The sequence below is a fragment of the Syngnathoides biaculeatus genome, chromosome 14, assembly GCF_019802595.1.
Source record: "Syngnathoides biaculeatus isolate LvHL_M chromosome 14, ASM1980259v1, whole genome shotgun sequence".
Lineage (NCBI taxonomy): Eukaryota > Metazoa > Chordata > Actinopteri > Syngnathiformes > Syngnathidae > Syngnathoides > Syngnathoides biaculeatus.
The window spans coordinates 25,872,828-25,891,455 of record NC_084653.1 but is presented as its reverse complement, the minus strand read 5'-3'; the positions used below and the strand labels follow the sequence as shown (position 1 = coordinate 25,891,455).

General features: G+C 44.7%; 1 protein-coding gene across 1 annotated transcript; it reads left to right on the top strand.

The window, feature by feature from the left end:
• Positions 1-491: 491 nt before the first annotated feature.
• Positions 492-18,362, top strand: kpna3 (karyopherin alpha 3 (importin alpha 4)). The gene is made up of 17 exons (XM_061841589.1): positions 492-790; positions 4,143-4,187; positions 6,347-6,436; positions 7,323-7,352; positions 7,442-7,494; positions 7,601-7,696; positions 8,088-8,173; positions 9,132-9,218; positions 9,753-9,922; positions 10,700-10,744; positions 11,513-11,644; positions 11,725-11,853; positions 12,772-12,876; positions 13,020-13,091; positions 14,437-14,599; positions 14,681-14,775; positions 15,950-18,362. The coding sequence occupies exons 1-17, from the start codon at positions 722-724 to the stop codon at positions 16,046-16,048; spliced, it is 1,566 nt and encodes a 521-aa protein (XP_061697573.1). The 5' UTR covers positions 492-721; the 3' UTR covers positions 16,049-18,362.
• The last annotated feature ends 266 nt before the right edge of the window (positions 18,363-18,628 follow it).

Below are 18,628 nucleotides of genomic sequence, written 5' to 3'. Positions count from 1 at the left end.
ATTGCAAGCAGCCGTTAAGGATCTTTTTTTTTTCTATTGAACGTTTTATGTACAAACAATCGAGCACTCCAATTCATTTGCAACAGATAACAAATGTGAATAAATTAAATGAAAATAAACATAATTAAAAACTTAAAATAAAAACTATAAACAAAATAAATTCTTGGTACTCCGTTTTGATTAGTTCTGAATGTGTATCAATAATTAACTTATTATAGACTTTATATAGTTATTGACTTCAGTGAAGAATAATTTAAATACTGGAATTGACCTGAGAATGTGAAATTTACCAAACAAAATATACAAGTTAATAATTGTACTCCTTTTTTTTTTTAAATCTTTTGACACACAAAAAATGCAATGATATTTTTCTTTCCAATTGTAACCGTGCGTTTTGCTTGACATAAGATGCATTTTTCAATTTGTTTCCACAATGTAGCCCTGAAGTGACACTCATCCGTTCTGGATCCTCAGACTTCAAGTCTTCACGCTAGCGTAACGTCACTTCCGCCATGTGACTCGTGACGTCCGCCCGCCCGCCCGCACCGGAGCCCCGCAGCCGCAGCCGCCGCCGCCGCCGCAGCAGCAGCAGCAGCAGGACGAGAGCTGCCGTGCCCGAGTGTCATCTCTCCAGGAGGAGATCCCGAAAAGCCGGAGCAGTAGTAGAGAAGCACCCCGCCCCCCCCCCACCCCCCCAGCCTCTACATTCACGCGCACAGCCATGGCAGACAACGCCGGCTTGGAAAACCACCGCATCAAGAGCTTTAAGAACAAGGGGCGCGATGTCGAGGTGAGCCGGACGGCCGGCCAGTTGAGTCGGCGAGTGTGGGAGACTTCTCGGCGACTGGTCGGAGCGGTTTTTCGAGCGGCTCTTTTCGGGCCTCACTCCCGGGCGTGGGGGGGGGGTTGGGGGGCGGCTACAAGCTAACCTCGTCTAGCGTTTGGAGTTGTTGGCGGCCTGTTTTTTTTTTTTTTTGGACGTTTCCACGCGTTTCGAGCGAGTCGGATTACGATCGCCCGGCCGGTCGTGTTTGCGGCTCTTTTGCAAATGGCGACTTATTTGCGTTGGATTGGAGCGAGTGGAAGCTTGGCGACGGCGCTTGCTGTCAGCGGCGGCTAACGCTGCCGGCTAGGTCGCTGGACACCGGCGACTCGGCACGAAGGGTGGGCCCTGGCCCCGGGGTGGGGTGGAGGGGAGAGAATTACCCCACATTCTTATCAGTTTGCTGCCGAGTAGCTCGAGTCCCCGAACGAGCAACGTTTTTATCGTGGTTCTTACATAATTCTTTCCCCGCTCGAATTGCAACACGCCGATGGTAAAAATCGAAACGATATCCATCGGCTACTCATCGTTGTTGTTTTTCGGCGCTAGCTAAAGTGAGCATCGGGATTAAGCATTAATCACATGCTGTGACGACACGGTTGTGTTCACTTAGCTGTTTTTACCACACACCGACTATGCAAATACTGACAAAGTACCAACTATTACTCCGAATACTCTGAACATCGCCCTGTAATCAATCAGTGAAAAAGTATGACGACCACTATACTATTCAACTTGTTTTGGAGATTCTGTGTACAAAACCGCCAAGATCTATAAAATGTAAGATTTTCTAGATACAGTTTATAGAACCGGGTTACGAAATAATGACTGAATAATCAAAAGTGTCGTGTTTTTTTTTTTTGGGGGGGGGGGGGGGATAAAGCACCACTCCCGCTGCTTCCTGATTTTTACTGGTAATCCTGAGCTCACCCTCGTGCAATGCAATCGCAAATGCACGGCAGCCTTGGGCCAAAACACACTTCAAAAAAACCAAAACTTGCAGTTTCATGCCCAGTCACTCGGCGCTTGTTTTGAACGTGCTCGGGAGTTGGTCGAACGAGCACATGGCCGCCTTGACAGATGGACTTTGCCATGCATTCCTGATGCTATTTCAGGCCTCCTGGATGTCTAACTTTTCCGGAGCAGGTTCTGCTTGAGTGCATGTCCCCCACCCCGACGTTTTGGGGGGCTTTTTTACGTCAGTCCCACTGTGAGAGTTTTATCTGTTTTTAGAGTTGCAACGATGGGCGACATCAACTTGGTCCCTGTTTAAACAGATGACTCAGACTACAGATGGATCAATTACTGACATGGTTCTATTTATTTAGCTCGAGGTGATGCCAACTCGCAACTATGTGCCCAATCTATGAGGTTTCCAAAAAGTTCTTTTCTCACCAACATAGTAATGCTAAATTTGGATCGAAACCGTCAAGATATGTTTTAGGAATGTGACAAGATTGTCCATTTTTATGTCATGTATGATTGGGTCGGCTGGTAAAACGTTGGCCTCACAGTTCTGAGGTCCCGGGTTCAATCCTGGACCCGCCTGTGCGGAGTTTGCATGTTCTCCACGTTTCTGCGTGGGTTTCTTCCAAGCACTACGGTTTCCTCCCACATTCCAAAAACATGCAACATTAAATAAACACTCCAAATTGCCCCTAGGTGTGATTGTGAGTGCGGCTGTTTGTCTCCATGTGCCCTGCGACTGCCTGGCAACCAGTTCAGGGTGTACCCCGCCTCCCGCCCGTTGACAGCTGGGATAGGCTCCAGCACTTCCTGCGACCCTCGTGTGGATAAGCGGCGAAGAAATGGATGGATGGATTGGAACCTTATCCGTGAGAAAAGCAGTGTTGGCAATAGAATGTTTTGTCGTGTACTTTAGTAATCAATTGTGTTGATTGATTTATTTGTTCTGAAGAATTTCATAATTTGTGGTGCTCATTGTGTTTTGGGGAAAGTTCCACAAAGATGGTTGCCAGTGTTCATAATTTCGCGATCACTCCTACACTGTTTGTTTTATTGACCCTACGATGAAATACTGTAAGTCCAACACTTGTCAGTACAGTGGAATTGTTTACATAGTTTACTTTCCAACAGAAATGAATGGAAGTAGGAAATCGTCAGTTCCAGGGTAGAACTGTCACATTCGTAAAACCTCTTAACACCCTGGCTGGTCATTCTTTGGGGTTAAAAGTTGCAAAAGACGCGACAGGAAAAGCAAAATGCATGCGTTGTTAGTCTTTAATGGTGGAAAGAACGCTAATAATAATGCAACGTAGCAAGAAAGCTTGATCAATTTGAATGGGCAACCCGACCATGAATGCAGCATTGTGTACGATCCAGTAATATGTTTTACAGTATAGGTCACATTGTGAGCCTCTGAAATATGTTAATTCCCTTTCATCACTCATGCTGCCTCCCACTGCAGCTTTTTCGGAGAACACTGGCGCCCTTCTATTGACCATCCACATCTTTACGTGACGTTCACGGCCGCCGTCTGAACGCGTTTTGCTGCTTTGTAGCTACTTTGAATGGGTTTCCAAACAAGACACGACTTCTGGTACCCGGGGTACCAAGCGTGCCGAGCCAACACCACATGGGTGTAGTAAACCACCTGTTACTCGTTTTCAGATGTAACATTTGGTGAAACGGGGCCTGAAATGTATTAAAAAGTCACTTACGAGCGATCCCTTTCAAAACAAAAGGGAGGAAACCGGAGTGCAGTCCAAGTTGTACCCCGTCTCCTGCCCATTGAGAGCTGGGATAGGCTCCAGCACTCCCGCGACCCTGGTGAGGATGAGCAGCTAAGAAAATGGACGGATGTTTTGCTATGGACCATTTGTCCCACCATAAAAGCGACTTAGTGGCTACGTTGCGTTCAGATGATGTGATGGGATACAAAGTGGCTGTCCGTGCCCCCCGCATTTCGAGTCAAATTGGCTTTTGACATGAGCCCAGAGGTATTGTTTGTTTCTCATTTTTCTCATCAATCATTTGGTCTCTCCATGTTGCCGAGCGTCAGTTCATCGGGAGACACCTCCGCAGCCTCCCACATTTTGACTGCGAGCACATTATGCAAGAGGCTATTTGGGAAGGCAACATGAACCCTTCGAGAGAGTCACACGATCTCAAACAGGCAAACGCCAGCGGATGCTCAAATGCTGCAATTAATCCAAATCGTCTCTTATCACTTCTGTGCTGTAACGAATGCTCGTTTTCAGAGTTCGACCCACAACGGTCGTCGGGGGTTGCTACGGGAAATTATCCAATCTGAACCGAATGTTTTAAAATTCCTAATCTCATTTTTGTTCATCCACAGACTATGCGAAGGCATCGGAACGAGGTGACGGTGGAATTGAGAAAGGTGAGGAAAACACGCCTGTGCACACTTTCAAGGTTTGCTTCCAGGTGACCAAAAAAAAGATACCACTAAAGTTGTGTTGACCTTCGATGCGATTGCGTCTCCAAAATACCTTTTCAATAGGAAATCATGGAAATACTCAATGATCTGTGCCACCATCAAACTACTGCCACCGCAGAAGCTTTGTTAGCAGTACAGGCGAGGATTTGACATTCTTGACCAACAATTGGTACCGTAATTTCCGGCCTACAGAGTGCACCTGGTTATAAAACACACCCAGTACATTTGTAAAGGAAATACCATTTGGTACATACGTACGTACGTCGCAGCTGTGTAAAAGCCGAAAGTTCCCACATTGAAACAAAAGATATTTACAAAGACAGTACACTGGAAGAGTTTAACGCTAGCGCGGCACTAACGCTACTGCTAACAGGCCCGGTTAAAATGAAACTTACCGGTAAATATCACTGAGACACGCCAGTAATGCAGCAACCATATGCTAGCACGGCGCTAAAGCTCGCGCAGGGCTAACAAAGCCGGTAAAAGTCACTTTCTCGGCGCATATATTCCACCAGTCTCAGTCTTACCTTTTCCGCTTGAGTGCCCACTTGCGGCTGTTAGGAAAAAAATGCACAAATTATCCGCATCACTGCATAAGCCACAAGTCAGTGATGGTGTAGTGGTACGTGATGGTGGGGGCAGCTTGGGATCAATTCCTGCTCAATGATTGTGTCTATCTGCCCTGCGATTGACTGGCGACCAGTTCCAGGTGTAGTCTGCCTTTCGCCTGAAGCTAGCCAGGATAAGCTCCAGCTTTCTTGCAACCCATGTGAGGATAAGCAGCTTGGATACTGACATGACATGCTGTAGTCTATAATGGGATTTCAGCAGAAGATTGTTTTACTGCTTTGAAAGACAGTCAGCTAATTTCACATAACTTCTTTTCTTTTCTTTTTTTCTTTTATTTTGAAATAAGTATCGCAGAAAAGCCAAAGAACAGTACAATTCCTGTATTTTCTAAACGACATATTAATTGTTACGCTGCCGCTGTATCGTGCTACCACCTCTAGTTGTCAATCGTGAGTTGCTCTGTGATTCCTCCCTAGTTTGAAGAAGCGTTGGTGTATTTTTTCCCTCCGAAAAAATGATTATATTAAATTGTCAGTACGCTGAGATATATTTAGAATAGATGAACACAAAGAAAACAAAAAACACCAAAAGGGCTCAAATTGTGCACTGGGTCGAAATAAAGACAGGACTGATTGCAAACACGATCGTCGTAATATAATTTTACTAAGGGGCGGCACGATGGGTCAGCTGGTAAAGCGTTGGCCTCGCAGTTCTGAGGTCCCGGGTTCAATTCCATGACACGCTTGTGTGGAGTTTGCATGTTCTCCCCGTGCCTGTGTGGGTTTTCTCCGGGCGCCCCTGTTTTCCCCCACATCCCAAAAACATGCAACATTCATTGAAGAGTAAATTGTCCCTAGGTGTGATTGCGAGTGCGGCTGTTTGTCTCTTTTTGCCCTGCGATTGGCTGGCAACCAATTCCGGGTGTACCCCGCCTCCTGCCCGTTGACAGCTGGGAATAGGCCCCAGCACTTCCGCGACCCTCGTGAGGATAAGTGGCTAAGAAAATAGATGGATTTTACAAAAATGTGGGTCAAGTAACCATGATTTGGCACTCTTGAGTGTGTCAGTCAGGACTTAGCGGGTGTGCGGAGTTCGCAGGCAAGAGCCATTAGCCCTAAAACGTCGTCATGGCCACGCAGCGCCGAGGAGGTCTTTAGTCTAGCGCATTCCAGAGAGCCGGATCGGGTCAGGACCAAAACAGTGCAGTAGGCTGATTAGTCATCGCTGACGCACAGCGGCATGATGCACAAGAATGTAGGCCAAGGGAATCTCCTCCTACCAGTAGAGTGTGTATGTTATGTACACGTTCACAATGCATGCGTGTTAACGCTCTGGCGAGAAGGATGCAGGCGTATATTTTGGGACTTCCAACTGTGATGCCTCATTTACCCCAGGGGGAAAAAAAAAAAAAAAAAAAAAGAGCAATTTCTTTGAGGATGGCCTGGATTCACTGCTGCTTAAAGAATTCATGAATGCCTAAACGCATTCCACCCCCACTCATCCTTTCACGACTTCTTCTGTCCCCTTGACAGAACAAACGGGACGAACACCTACTGAAGAAGAGAAACGTCCCGCAGGAGGAGAGTCTGGAGGACTCTGACGTCGACTCCGACTTCAAAGGGGTAAACGTGGATTGACGCGATTGTCGATTTCGTTACCTCATGAATCGATTCAGGCAAAAATGGAGGGCCACTAAGCTTGGCACCTTTAATACGGCGTTCACCAGTTTGCTGCTCTAAAGTCAGTGTGAGGCGTGACCTCAGCCTTGGGGGTCATGCTACAACACAAATACTATTCCACTCAATACAACAAAGCCTGCTAGCTAGATGCTAATGCAAAATGGCATAATGTCGAAAAAATCTGTGAGTAATTGCCACCCGTTACAACTGCATTAAATAAATGAAGGAGTTTATGAATGTCTTGAATAAGTGACGACAACAACAAATTCAATAGAATTTTAATTTTTTGGCTATTTTTGCAGGGACATTTTTACGTGTAGCTTTTCCATTTTTCACTGTAGCTGTAATAGTCAATTGTGGCGTATTTTTATGAAATCTTTGCTCTGAAGCTGTTTTTGTTTCTCATAACATACACCGACATTGGAGAACAATGATAGAAATTATTGGAATGACTTTGCTGTTTTATGCCCTTGTGTTGTGGATGTTTGGCTCTCCAGCAAGGACCGCCAGTTTTTAGCCGCATTTTCTCCTCGTTTTGTCATTTGAAGGCATAGAAAACATTTCAAATAGTTTCTTTTGACCTTGACCTCTTGTCCTACCTTTCAAAAACATCCCTCACACGAGTCAAAATACCGTCTGTTATGAGTCAGTGTTGATATGTTTAATTGTGCGACAAAGTATCAAAAGGTGCTAAAATAATTTTAAAAGGAAATGGATTCAAACATATACACGTACATATACTGTACATCAAAGTTTTTATCTTTACGCCCAGACACACATTATGCTTTTGGAATCTCTCTCTAATACGCTCCCCCATCTTGTTTTCCAGCAAAATGTTACACTTGATGCCATCCTACAGGTAAGAGTTCCCTTTCTTTTCACGTCAAATATTAGGAGACAGCTCAAGTGTTTGTCAGGCACGCCAATTTCCCTTCCTCTTGCTGTCAGAACGCCACCAGCGACAACGCAGTCATCCAGCTCAGTGCTGTGCAGGCGGCCAGGTGAGAAGTTCGCACACACTCGCACTGGACCGCACACACTCAGGTGGGAATACGCGTCGCGGCACCGGGTCTTTTTTAACATGAGCTTGTTTCTCGTGCCTGTCAGGAAATTGCTCTCCAGCGACAGAAACCCCCCTATTGACGACTTGATAAAGTCTGGCATTCTGCCTATTTTAGTCAATTGCCTGGAAAGAGACGACAAGTGAGTTTGAAACATTTAAGTCAACTGCTTGTGTGTGTGCGTGTGTGTATTTCCGTGTCGTCCGTATTTCTGTTTGTTGAAGAAATGCAGCAGCTAGTTGTTGGGTGGTCTGGCCCAGATATAACAGCTTTCCTGCCTTTTGGAGGTCCAGAATTCCCAGGACCTCATGTTCGCTGAAGATAAATATCTGAACTGGAGGAATTTGAAGGAGTGGCAGCCCGACCAGTGTCACATTAAAATGAGCGCCCGTCGCTGTTGCTTTAAATTTACGATTGCTTGTTTGCATGTCACGTCGCTCCTTTGGCACATTTCTCCACATTGTGTCTTCGCCCCCCCCGCGACTTCCCAAACGATGAATCTCCCCCTAACTGTCTCTGTTGATGCCCTGCAGCCCCTCTCTCCAGTTTGAGGCAGCCTGGGCTCTGACCAACATTGCTTCTGGGACCTCGGTACAGACTCAAGCTGTGGTTAAATCCAGTAAGTTGACCCGACACCCGCCCGTGTCAGTGTTCCCTTAGCTATTTGTGTTTGCCTGCAGACTGCCCGGCAAACATAGGTTTCGTCTTCACGAAGACTCTGCACACATGGGTTACTCAAATTGGCGCAGCCGCACACACAGTGTTCACTCGTTATTCTCGGGGGTTACGTTCCTTGCACCACTGCGAATAATGAAATTTCCCCAGATCCAGTTTTGCCCCACGGTGCTTGTGTAAGCGGGTCATTACTGACAATATTGTACATCACGGTGTCACATCGAAACTAAAGTGATCACACGGCAGCAAACAAATAGCATAGCGCGATTCACATGTTCGCGGCATGCGTTGTGGTATGCTGGTGCGGCAATAATGACCTCCATAGTGTATAATCTATGTTTTGCCAATTATTTCGTGAGTTCTTTTGTTTTATTTTTTGCTAGTTATGCTACTCTACTGCACACAGTTTCTACGAATGCACGCCTCAAATGACCTTTGAATTATTTGTTGATAATCATTAATGATAATCATCCACGTGAAGACACTGGCAATGTTAAGAACATCACAGTCATTTTCAACAGTGATTTAACCGAGTATGAAACTGAAACATACCAGTATACACCACTTTGTTTGGACCAATCTTTGCAAGTGTTCATATTTTCAAATGATCTCTTCAACATTCCTATGAAAGCATAATGTCCCACCAATGGAGAGCTATTCTTAGATGAAGGATACTCACGGTCCTTGGGGGGCTACCCGGTGTTCGCAGACACCATGTTGGGAACCCCTGTTATAGATATCTGATGTCACCAAATTCTTCATGAAAAATAAATGTATTGACTGTGTTCTGTACTTCTGCCGAGAATCAACTCTTAGTTCTTTTTGCTCTTTGGGTTTTGTCTGCCGCAAGACATTTTTGTTTTGTCATTCTGAGTGTTCTTGTTTGTTTTGTATTTCTTCAGATGCAGTGCCCCTGTTCTTGCGACTCCTCCGCTCTCCTCATCAGAACGTATGTGAACAAGCCGTTTGGGCTCTGGGAAACATTATAGGTCAGTGTACCCTGTTTGCATGCAGCGCACTCACTCATGCTTTTTGATGCTATTTTTGACTATTTTATTCTTTTTAGAAGGATATTCATTCAACAAGTACTGTAGTTTTCCCCCCAGTTATTATTGAAGGGGAAAAAACAAATAATTGGTGCCACCTGCAAGCAGCGATGAAACATTTTGTTTATCCCTGCGAAAGAACCATTTTTGCAAAACATTTTGAAAAATATCATGCCAGTTAAAAGCCATAAAAAAACGTTTCTAGTGTTCACATTTTGTGAGTGAATGGTCTAAAAAAAAAAAAAAAGTCTTAAAATTTCTTCCTTACACTTGCATTTAGTCTGTGGAGTGGCATACTTCACATTGCTGAATAACATTTATTTCTGCCTGCTTTATTAATATTTCTGTGAATGACAAAGTTTACTTCAATTCCACGGAGTTTTAAAAATGTAGTTACAGAACACGCAACCTCCTCAGTTACTGATGTAGAACAAACACTAACATTGGGCGAGTGGTACCTTTTGCAATTGACTGTAGGTGACGGACCACAGTGCAGAGACTACGTCATCTCCCTCGGCGTGGTCAAGCCGCTACTATCCTTCATCGACCCCTCCGTCCCGATCACCTTCCTGCGCAACGTCACGTGGGTCATCGTCAACCTCTGTCGCAATAAGGACCCGCCCCCGCCCATGGAGACGGTGCAAGAGGTAAGTGGACAAAGACTGGATCGCCGACACTCCGAAGAACTTGTGCTTTGAAACTGTTTGTTGCGGCCCACATTTTCCGACCCACGGGTTCACAAGTTGTATTTGGAATCGTTGCTTACATGCTAACGCTAGCATCTGCTCTCTACAATTCAAACATCCAGAAGAATTTTACATAGTTGCAGGCGACCTTACCTGAGTATAATTGGCGGACACACACACACACGCTCGAGATAAAAAACAGCCTTCCACCAAACCAACACAGGAGAATAAGTACAATTAATGTGTGAACACAAACGGTAGATGCAGATCACTTCCCCGCCCCCGCCTCAGATACTGCGAGCACATCTCCATCCTGCAGGCGGCACTCTGTAGCACGAGAGGGAAACAGACCAAGCTCGCAGTCCAAAGTGTCACTGTGTGGCCCAGTGATGCAGCCTCTATCCTCACAACTGTTTTCAGTGCACAAACTTGTTACTTTGGTTGATCAACAATACGGTCTCCTCCTTCATCAACCTCCCCACTTTGGGTGTCAAATTGCAAGCCATACCATGCTTAAATGTGTGTTGACAGAGTCCTTGAATCCTTGAAGACTCTTGAATAAGTCACCGAAGATTGCCTGTCACAGGAGGTTCATCGTATTTTGACAGCTACTTCCTGCTCGTTGTTTTCCTCTCGCTACTCACCCTTGTTTTGTCTTTTTGATTGATGCTGCGTCTCCTCCCCCCTTCATTCAGCAAATTCGTAACCTAGTTTTTTTTCCTCCTCCTTTCCATACAGATTTTACCTGCCCTCTGCGTTCTCATACATCACACGGATATAAATGTAAGTATGAAGACAAGGGTGGTTATCATCTTGCTACCGCAACGTCGGCTGCACTTGAAGCTACGTGACCATATAAAACTGAACCATGTAATCTCATCCTGCATTGTTCTGCAATTAGTTTTCAGTCGTAGGTGACTGGAGCTAAATTTGTTGTCATTCCTAATATCGAATCGGAAGTGAATAACATTGGGACAGAACCGACATTTATGGTCAATTAAAAAATTATATCCCTTGGTTTTCCACTACAAAAATTACTTTTGCAGATAATAACCAATAATATCCAGCCTGCCGCCAACAAGTTGAACTCATGAATATAAAATATACTTGGAGAACAATATTTACTTTATATTTAAAGCGACGCAGCCTTGAGTCTTTTTGCTGCCAAAACGGATGCACGGAAGTTCATTTTAATGTAATCAATCAGTAGGACTATCGTTGCCTGTATACTTTCAAGCATCTTTGAGTGCTTCCTGGCGAAATTAGCAAAGGATACTCGATTGCAATCTTGCAACCTGGTGACAAAATTGAAAAATGTCCCTTCATTGTTTTGGAAATAGTCCACACTGTTCGTTCTTCTTGTGCTTTTCTACTCTTTGGATTCGCCGCCGATTGAGGAAAAAGCCACAGTGGCCAGAATGATCCACTTTTTCCTCGACAATTGAACCTTGTTGGTTATCGTTCATTTGCTGTCGTCCGGTCTGTCCAGTTCAACAGACTTGCTCGGTTGTGCGCCTGGCAGAGTTCATTGCTGCCATTTTGTGTGTTTAGATCCTCGTCGACACCGTGTGGGCTTTGTCCTACCTGACGGACGGTGGCAACGAGCAGATCCAGATGGTCATTGACTCTGGTGTGGTTCCGCTTCTCGTGCCTCTTCTCAGCCACCAGGAAGTGAAAGTGCAGGTGAGACTCCAGATTCAAAGATGAATCAATGAAGATTACATATTTAATCATCCTTTCCCGTGCTGTGTGTCAATGTGCAGACGGCAGCTCTGCGTGCAGTGGGAAACATCGTGACCGGCACTGACGAACAGACGCAAGTTGTTCTCAACTGCGATGTCCTCAGATACTTCCCCAACTTGCTGACGCACCCTAAGGAAAAGATCAATAAGGTACCACGAGTTCGGTGGTCACAGACGACGAGCTTTACTTTCACACGACTGATGTTCATGTCATCAAACCTGTATGTGATGAGCTCCGGAATGCCAGTTTACGTCACAGTAGGTCAAACTGTCGCCATCATAAATCGTGATATATGTAATGCTCAACGTTGACATACTGTCAAAAGCATCTGCTTTTACGTCTGTCCGACAGGGGCACTGATGGCCACTGACTCAGGGCTGTACTCAATAATAGACTTGGATAGCAGCCAGCGCTGACAGCGATTATACAGGATAATCACGATGGCAGTCACATGCTCTGACATTGGGTTTTGCCCGTGTGCGAATGTATGAGGGAATCTTTGTACCATAATTCCCGACCTACAGAGCCCACCTGATTTTGAGCCTCACGCAGTACATTTGTAAAGGAAATACCGTTTGGTACATACATAAGTCGCACCTGTGTAAAAGCCGCAAGGGCCCACATTGAAACACGAGATATTTACAAAGAAAGATGGAAGTTTTAATACTTTAACTTAGCTTGACATAGCAACAACACGGTAGCACGAACAGGGCTGGCAAAAAAAAACAAACAAAAAAACATACCGGTAAAAATCACCGAGACACGGTAGTAACATAGCAGCAATGTGCGGCGCTAATGCTAGCGCAGCGCTAACAGGGCTGATTTTAAAAAAACAAAAAAACGTACCGGTAAAGGTCACTTCCTCGGCACTTTTTCCATTCGAGTGCCCCCTTGCTGCCGTTAGAAATAAAACGCACTAATTAGCCGCATAAGCCGCAGGGTTGAAAGGGTGTGGGACAAAAGTCACGGTTTATAGGCCAGAAATTACGGTACATATGACTGATCTTTTTTTTTTTTTTTTTTTTTTTTTTTTTGTTTGTTTTTGGGGTGGGGGGTGTGATTTGTAGGAAGCAGTGTGGTTCCTGTCCAACATTACAGCCGGGAACCAGCAGCAGGTCCAAGCTGTGATCGATGCTGGACTCATCCCCATGATCATTCACCAACTGGCTAAGGTCTATTTTTGTCACATTTCAAACCCATTCACAGTTTTCTCGTTTTATTGCGCCGACTGCACTCTGTGGCAGTTGGGCCTGGGGCCCGTGTGGTCAAAATAACGACGTCACAAACATCTTAGTGACAGCCCGTCTCTCCGCAGGGCGACTTTGGCACTCAGAAGGAGGCGGCGTGGGCCATCAGCAATCTCACCATCAGTGGAAGAAAAGACCAGGTGAGCCGTGCGCGTCGCAGGCAAAAGGCAGACAACACTCGCTTAGTCTTGACACATATTTGGCGGGGACACGACGTCGTCAACTATTAAGTTGTTGACAATTTCGATTGACAACGATCAAGTCGTGACTAGTCAACTAATCTTGGCATCGCTAATGTTGACATGACTTCGAGTCAGTGATGTCAGAGGCCTTCTGTCATTCTGGTTTGTGGGTGTTAGCAGCACTCCATGATTCTTGCGAGTGTATTTTTTTTATTGTTGTGGTTTCTTCCCGTGTAATAAACAATTGAATTGAAGGTACTTTGGCTGTCCTTTTATATGTATTTGTCGCTTCACTCGGACAGCTGTCTATCCAAATTTTGTAAGTCAAATTTTGTCTTGCAACACAAATCATACAATGGACCTTTCTGATGGCGATCTTGAGCTCCGCCTCCTTCGCCATGTCCCACAAGCTTCCAAAATGGCGATTGAACAGAACATGTTTGAAGTCAATTCTCTATCGCGTATTCCAGATAATATTGCGGTATGTTTTTTTGCCAAATGCGTCAGACTTGTCCAAGAGAGAGGTCTCAACTATTTCATGCAAGGATATGTACACGGAATTAAGATTTTGGACGGAGCGGGACGCAGTGTCAGAGTTACAGGGAAACGTTTGACGCTTTACAAACTTCATATTGGAATCCAACAGGATAAAACTGTGAAAACGTACTGGGCACTTAAAGCAGGGTGAGTACTTTTTATTTGGAAAATCACGAGTAATATCGTTGTAGTCTTTATAAGTGAGTTAGGTTCGATTTTTCTACAAGTGCATTTAAACAGTGGTGATGAACTCAGTCAGTACCGGTGGCTTATAATTTGAAAAAAATGAAAAAAATTGTGGCTTGAGGCACTTGTAAGTCAAAGTAGGACTTGAACTTTTCCAGCCTTAGAACGCTCATGCAAATTACCTTCCACCAGTAGCTATAAACATGACACTTGTGTATGTGTGTGTATATTTACTTTTATTTTTTTTTGCAGGGGGGTTGGAAAATATCCCTCACATAATGGTTTTCTGTATTTCAGCATTATTAGCATTTCAGGCTTGCGCGTCAACAAAACGTGCGACTTCCACAGCCGCAAACTAGTTTGAGCCGGAATTTGTTTCCAATCGCTGCTGGGGCAGCTGCTTGTTAACTGCATATCTTCATTCAATTGATCAACTTAATCAATTAATTGCGCCTGCCCGTTCTGACCTCTTGTCACGATAATATTGGTCACTATTTAAGATCAGTTTCATAAGCTATGTGGACTTGACCCACCTCTCTTGTGAGTGCATATGTGGAATGACAGTTGCGTGTTTGTGCAGGTGGAGTACCTGGTGGAGAAAAACGTCATCCCGCCCTTCTGCAACCTGATGCTGGTGAAGGACCCCCAGGTGGTGCAGGTGGTCCTGGACGGCCTCAAGAACATCCTCATCATGGCGGGCGACGAAGCCAGCACCATCGCCGAGATCATCGAGGAGTGCGGCGGTGCGTGGTGTGCCGTGTAGTGTTGGTTTGCCTGGGAATCGGCCACCCTTACAACGTTTCTTCCCCTCCCCGATTTCTCAGGTTTGGAGAAGATCGAGAACTTGCAGCAGCATGAAAATGAAGACATCTACAAACTGGCCTTTGAGATTATCGATCAGTACTTTTCAGGAGATGATGTAAGTTCACACAAAATCCTCAGAATCCAAAGATCAGAGACCTCTTTCCACTAAGCGGCACAGTCCACAACGCTCAAACTGGATTTTTACTGCTAAATTTGTAGGCATTTAAAGTATTTAAACCCCGACCGGTTCAAACTCCACTCTGCTTTTCCAATTTACGTGTCATCTTGACAAACTAGTCCAGTATTGAAGTGAACAAACGGCAATCTGGCTTCCATTGGAAACACTTTACAAGTACAAGTTGAGCTGCTGTCATGTTCCAAATTAGAACACTTTTGAAGCTGCAGATGTGATTCCTGTCTCGAGACGCTACTTTCATATTTCATCTATCTACTACTATCTGGTAGTAGTTGCACTCGTTATTTGGGCAACGTAGTTCTTTCACTGGGCTGCTGCTTAATGAGCACGCCTGCCGTATTTTTCAACTTGGAAAAGCGACAAGCGTTTTGGGGGAATCCCAGCACTCGTGTGGATGAGGCTTTTTTTGTTTCTCGTCTTTTGAACACTGTTATACTGTGTAATGTAAAAAGTACCGCAATTCCCGGCCTACAGAGCCGAAATACCATTTGGTACATACATACGCCGCAGCCGTGTAAAAGCTGCAAGTGTCCACATTGAAACACCAGATATTTACAAAGACGGTACGCAAAGAGCTTCACGCTAATGCTTGCGCCGTGCTAACGCTAGCACCGCGCTAACGCAAGCACCGCGCTAACCGGAGCACTGCGCTAACAGGGCCAGTTTTAAAAAGATACATACCGGAAAAAAATCACTGAGACACAGCAGGAACACGGTAGCGCAGCGCTAACAGGGCCGGACCGGTAAAAGTCACTTCCTCGGCGCATATATTCCACCCGTCTCACTCTTACCTTTTCCGGTCAAGTGCCCCCTTGCGGACGTTAGAAAAAATGCACAAATTAGCCACATCGCCTCGTAAACCGCAGGGTTGAAAGCGTGAGGAAAAAAGTCGCGGCTTGTAGGCTGGAAATTACGGTAAATCTTGGCTGTTCCATTTGACCATTTTTGGACCTCGGGATTGTGAACTTGTCTTTGTGTCTTGCCTGTGACCTTTATGAAAGTTTAAAAAAAAAAAGGGAAGTCATTTTAAAACGGAATCTTCGTGAACTGAATGTTTTGGAAGTTTATCGTGGGTCTCGTCTTCCACTTTTAGATCGATGAAGATTCCAGCTTGATCCCGGAAAGCACTCAAGGAGGAACCTTCAACTTCGACCCCGCTTCCAACATGCAAACAAAGGAGTTTAATTTCTGAGAAGAAACAGCAAAAGCCAGGATGTTTGCGTCAGCCAGCTGCACGGGTACTCTGTAATGTCCACTCCCCCCCCCCCCCCCCCACAGTGACATTCTTCCATCGCTCCTCCAATCTGGCAACCTGATTTGGAAGGATTGACTTCACTATGGATCGTCGCGGTCACTACTGAGGGATTTTACGGCCCCCGCCACCACATCTGCACTGTGGGGGGGTGCTTTTTGTTTGGTTTGCTTTTTGTTTTGATTTTTTTTTTTATTTTTTAAACAGTCACCCCTCGCCACCATCTGGCAACCCGCACCCACAGCAAAGGATTTTTTGCTTCGACATATCACACAAAAGCGGAAAACGTGAAGGACGCGTCGGCGTCGGCGGCAACGTTTCATTGCTGAAGTGTTCCCGAGCACACTTTGTTTGGTAGTCTCCCGCACCGACACACACACTCAGATACACAAACATACGCGTTTGAACGATTAGTGTGCATACTTCTGACGGAAGCCTTCATATCACGACTGGGAGAAATACTGCTGTTTCTGTTTTCCACTCGTTTTTGTGCCCTCCTTCCCTTGCTCACGCAAATACACTTTTGGCACACAAACGCACCCACCCGTAGGGTCGCACAGGTTCCTGCAAGCCCCCCCCCGTCCCCCGCCCGCAACCCCCCTCCGGCTAACCCTCTTTCACCCATTGCAGAGCTAAGCCATGATTAACCGTGGACAGACCCCCTTGACCCCCCCACACAGACGCACCCCCTCCCCACTCCTCTGAGGGTGAAAGGGCTCCTACGGTGGCAGGCAGACGCGACAGGACTTCATGTCACTTTTTTTTTTTTTTTTTTAATGTGACTTTAATTTAATTATGCCCATCCACCACCCCCCCCCCAAAAAAAAAAAAAAAGTGAAGTAGCTGCCATCGTTTTTAATTCTTGTTTCAAAACGAACTCAGCAGAGTAAAAAAAGAGGTTATTGAGAACTGCAAGGGACTTCCTGTGTCCACTGTAGCGCTCGCGCCCCCCCCCCCCTCCAAGGACCTACTGTACGTCCTGGTTGCTCGTGACTCCCCTGTAATGTGAAGCTTACAAATCAGTGGTGGTGGGGGCCGAGGCGCTTATATCAAAAGGAGAAAAAAAAAAAGACGTGAATTGAATCTGATTGGGATTTTTTTCTTTCTTTTTTTTTTTTTTTTTTTTAAATGATTTGTTTTGATGTTGAAAGGTTTTCCCTTTTTCTTCAGTTTGAGTTCATGATGAGCTTTCTTCCGCTCGGAGCTTCCAATGCGCTTTTTGGACGTTCGCCACGTTTTAGTCTTATGAGCGTGTCGGAGTTGTGAGGACCACGCTGAAAAAAGGGAAAAAAAAAACATTCGGGTCACGAGACGAAGGTGGTGTGTTGAGAGGAAAAAAAGTCAAAATTACAGAAGAAGAGTAAATATCAGAACTTTCTGTGGAAAAAGTTGTACACATTTTGTAGTGGTATTTCCCCCCCCCCCTCAGTTTTTTCCTAGTAAAATTATGTCCTTGTTCTCAAAATTCTGACTTTCTAATGGCTTTAGCATGACAGCTTTTATCCCCCCCCCCCTTGCACAATTACAACAGTTTTGACAAAAAATAATTTCTAAGCAAAATTCAAAGCCGCAAGTAATACTCGTGTAATGACGACTTTTTATGACTGTATTACCGGTCTATTAACATCCCGACTTAATAAAATTATGAGAAAGTAAAGCCCCTGAGGTAATGATAATAAGGTGAGAAGGAAGTTGTAATGTTACACGAATGCAGTCTGAATGTTATGCTGAAAAGGTCCAAACTTTTTGTGATATTACAGCTTTTCCTATTAAAATTATGTATTCAGTTAATATGAAAATTAGGACTTTTTTCTTGTAATAGCACTAATAATCAGATATTGCGTCTTAGCAGGAAAAAGTTATCACAAGAGGAATGCGGCAGTATTCTGTTGGGGGGTGTGTGAGTTATAATGTTATAAAAAAATGCTATCTGGTGAAAATAAATATTCATAATTGTAAGTTGAAGGTTTTCGAGGTAAAAAACTCACTTCTGTCCTAATACTGCAGCTGTTTTCCTTTTTTTTTCCACATTCCGTTATGTGAATAAAGTTGCAATGTTCGAGGGGGGGGGGGGGCGTTACCAGTCAAAAGTCTGAATGTAACATTAAGTGAGAAAAGGCAGATGTGAGGGAAAAAATGTCTGGGTGGAGGCTGATTTTTGTTGCAAGAAAAAGTCCTGATATAGTAATATTACAAAAATATTTGGATGCTATGCAAAAACAACGAAAAAGAATGTAAAAATGTATCTAATGTATTCCCCCACGCTGCTTCAAAGGAAAGTGGCATTTGTCATTGTAGAGTCACTTTTCCCGGAATCACACAATAATAATATTTCAACTCCATTCTTGCATTATTTTGAACACTCACAATTGAGACTATATTTTGGTTGTTTTATTTAGCTTTTTTTTTTTTTTTTTTCCTTGTCTCCAGGCTCAATTCCTCGCTCACAAAGTAAAAATGAAAGGCGCACACAGTTCGATACCTCCACTGTAATACTTCACCACTCTTTGCCAATGAGCT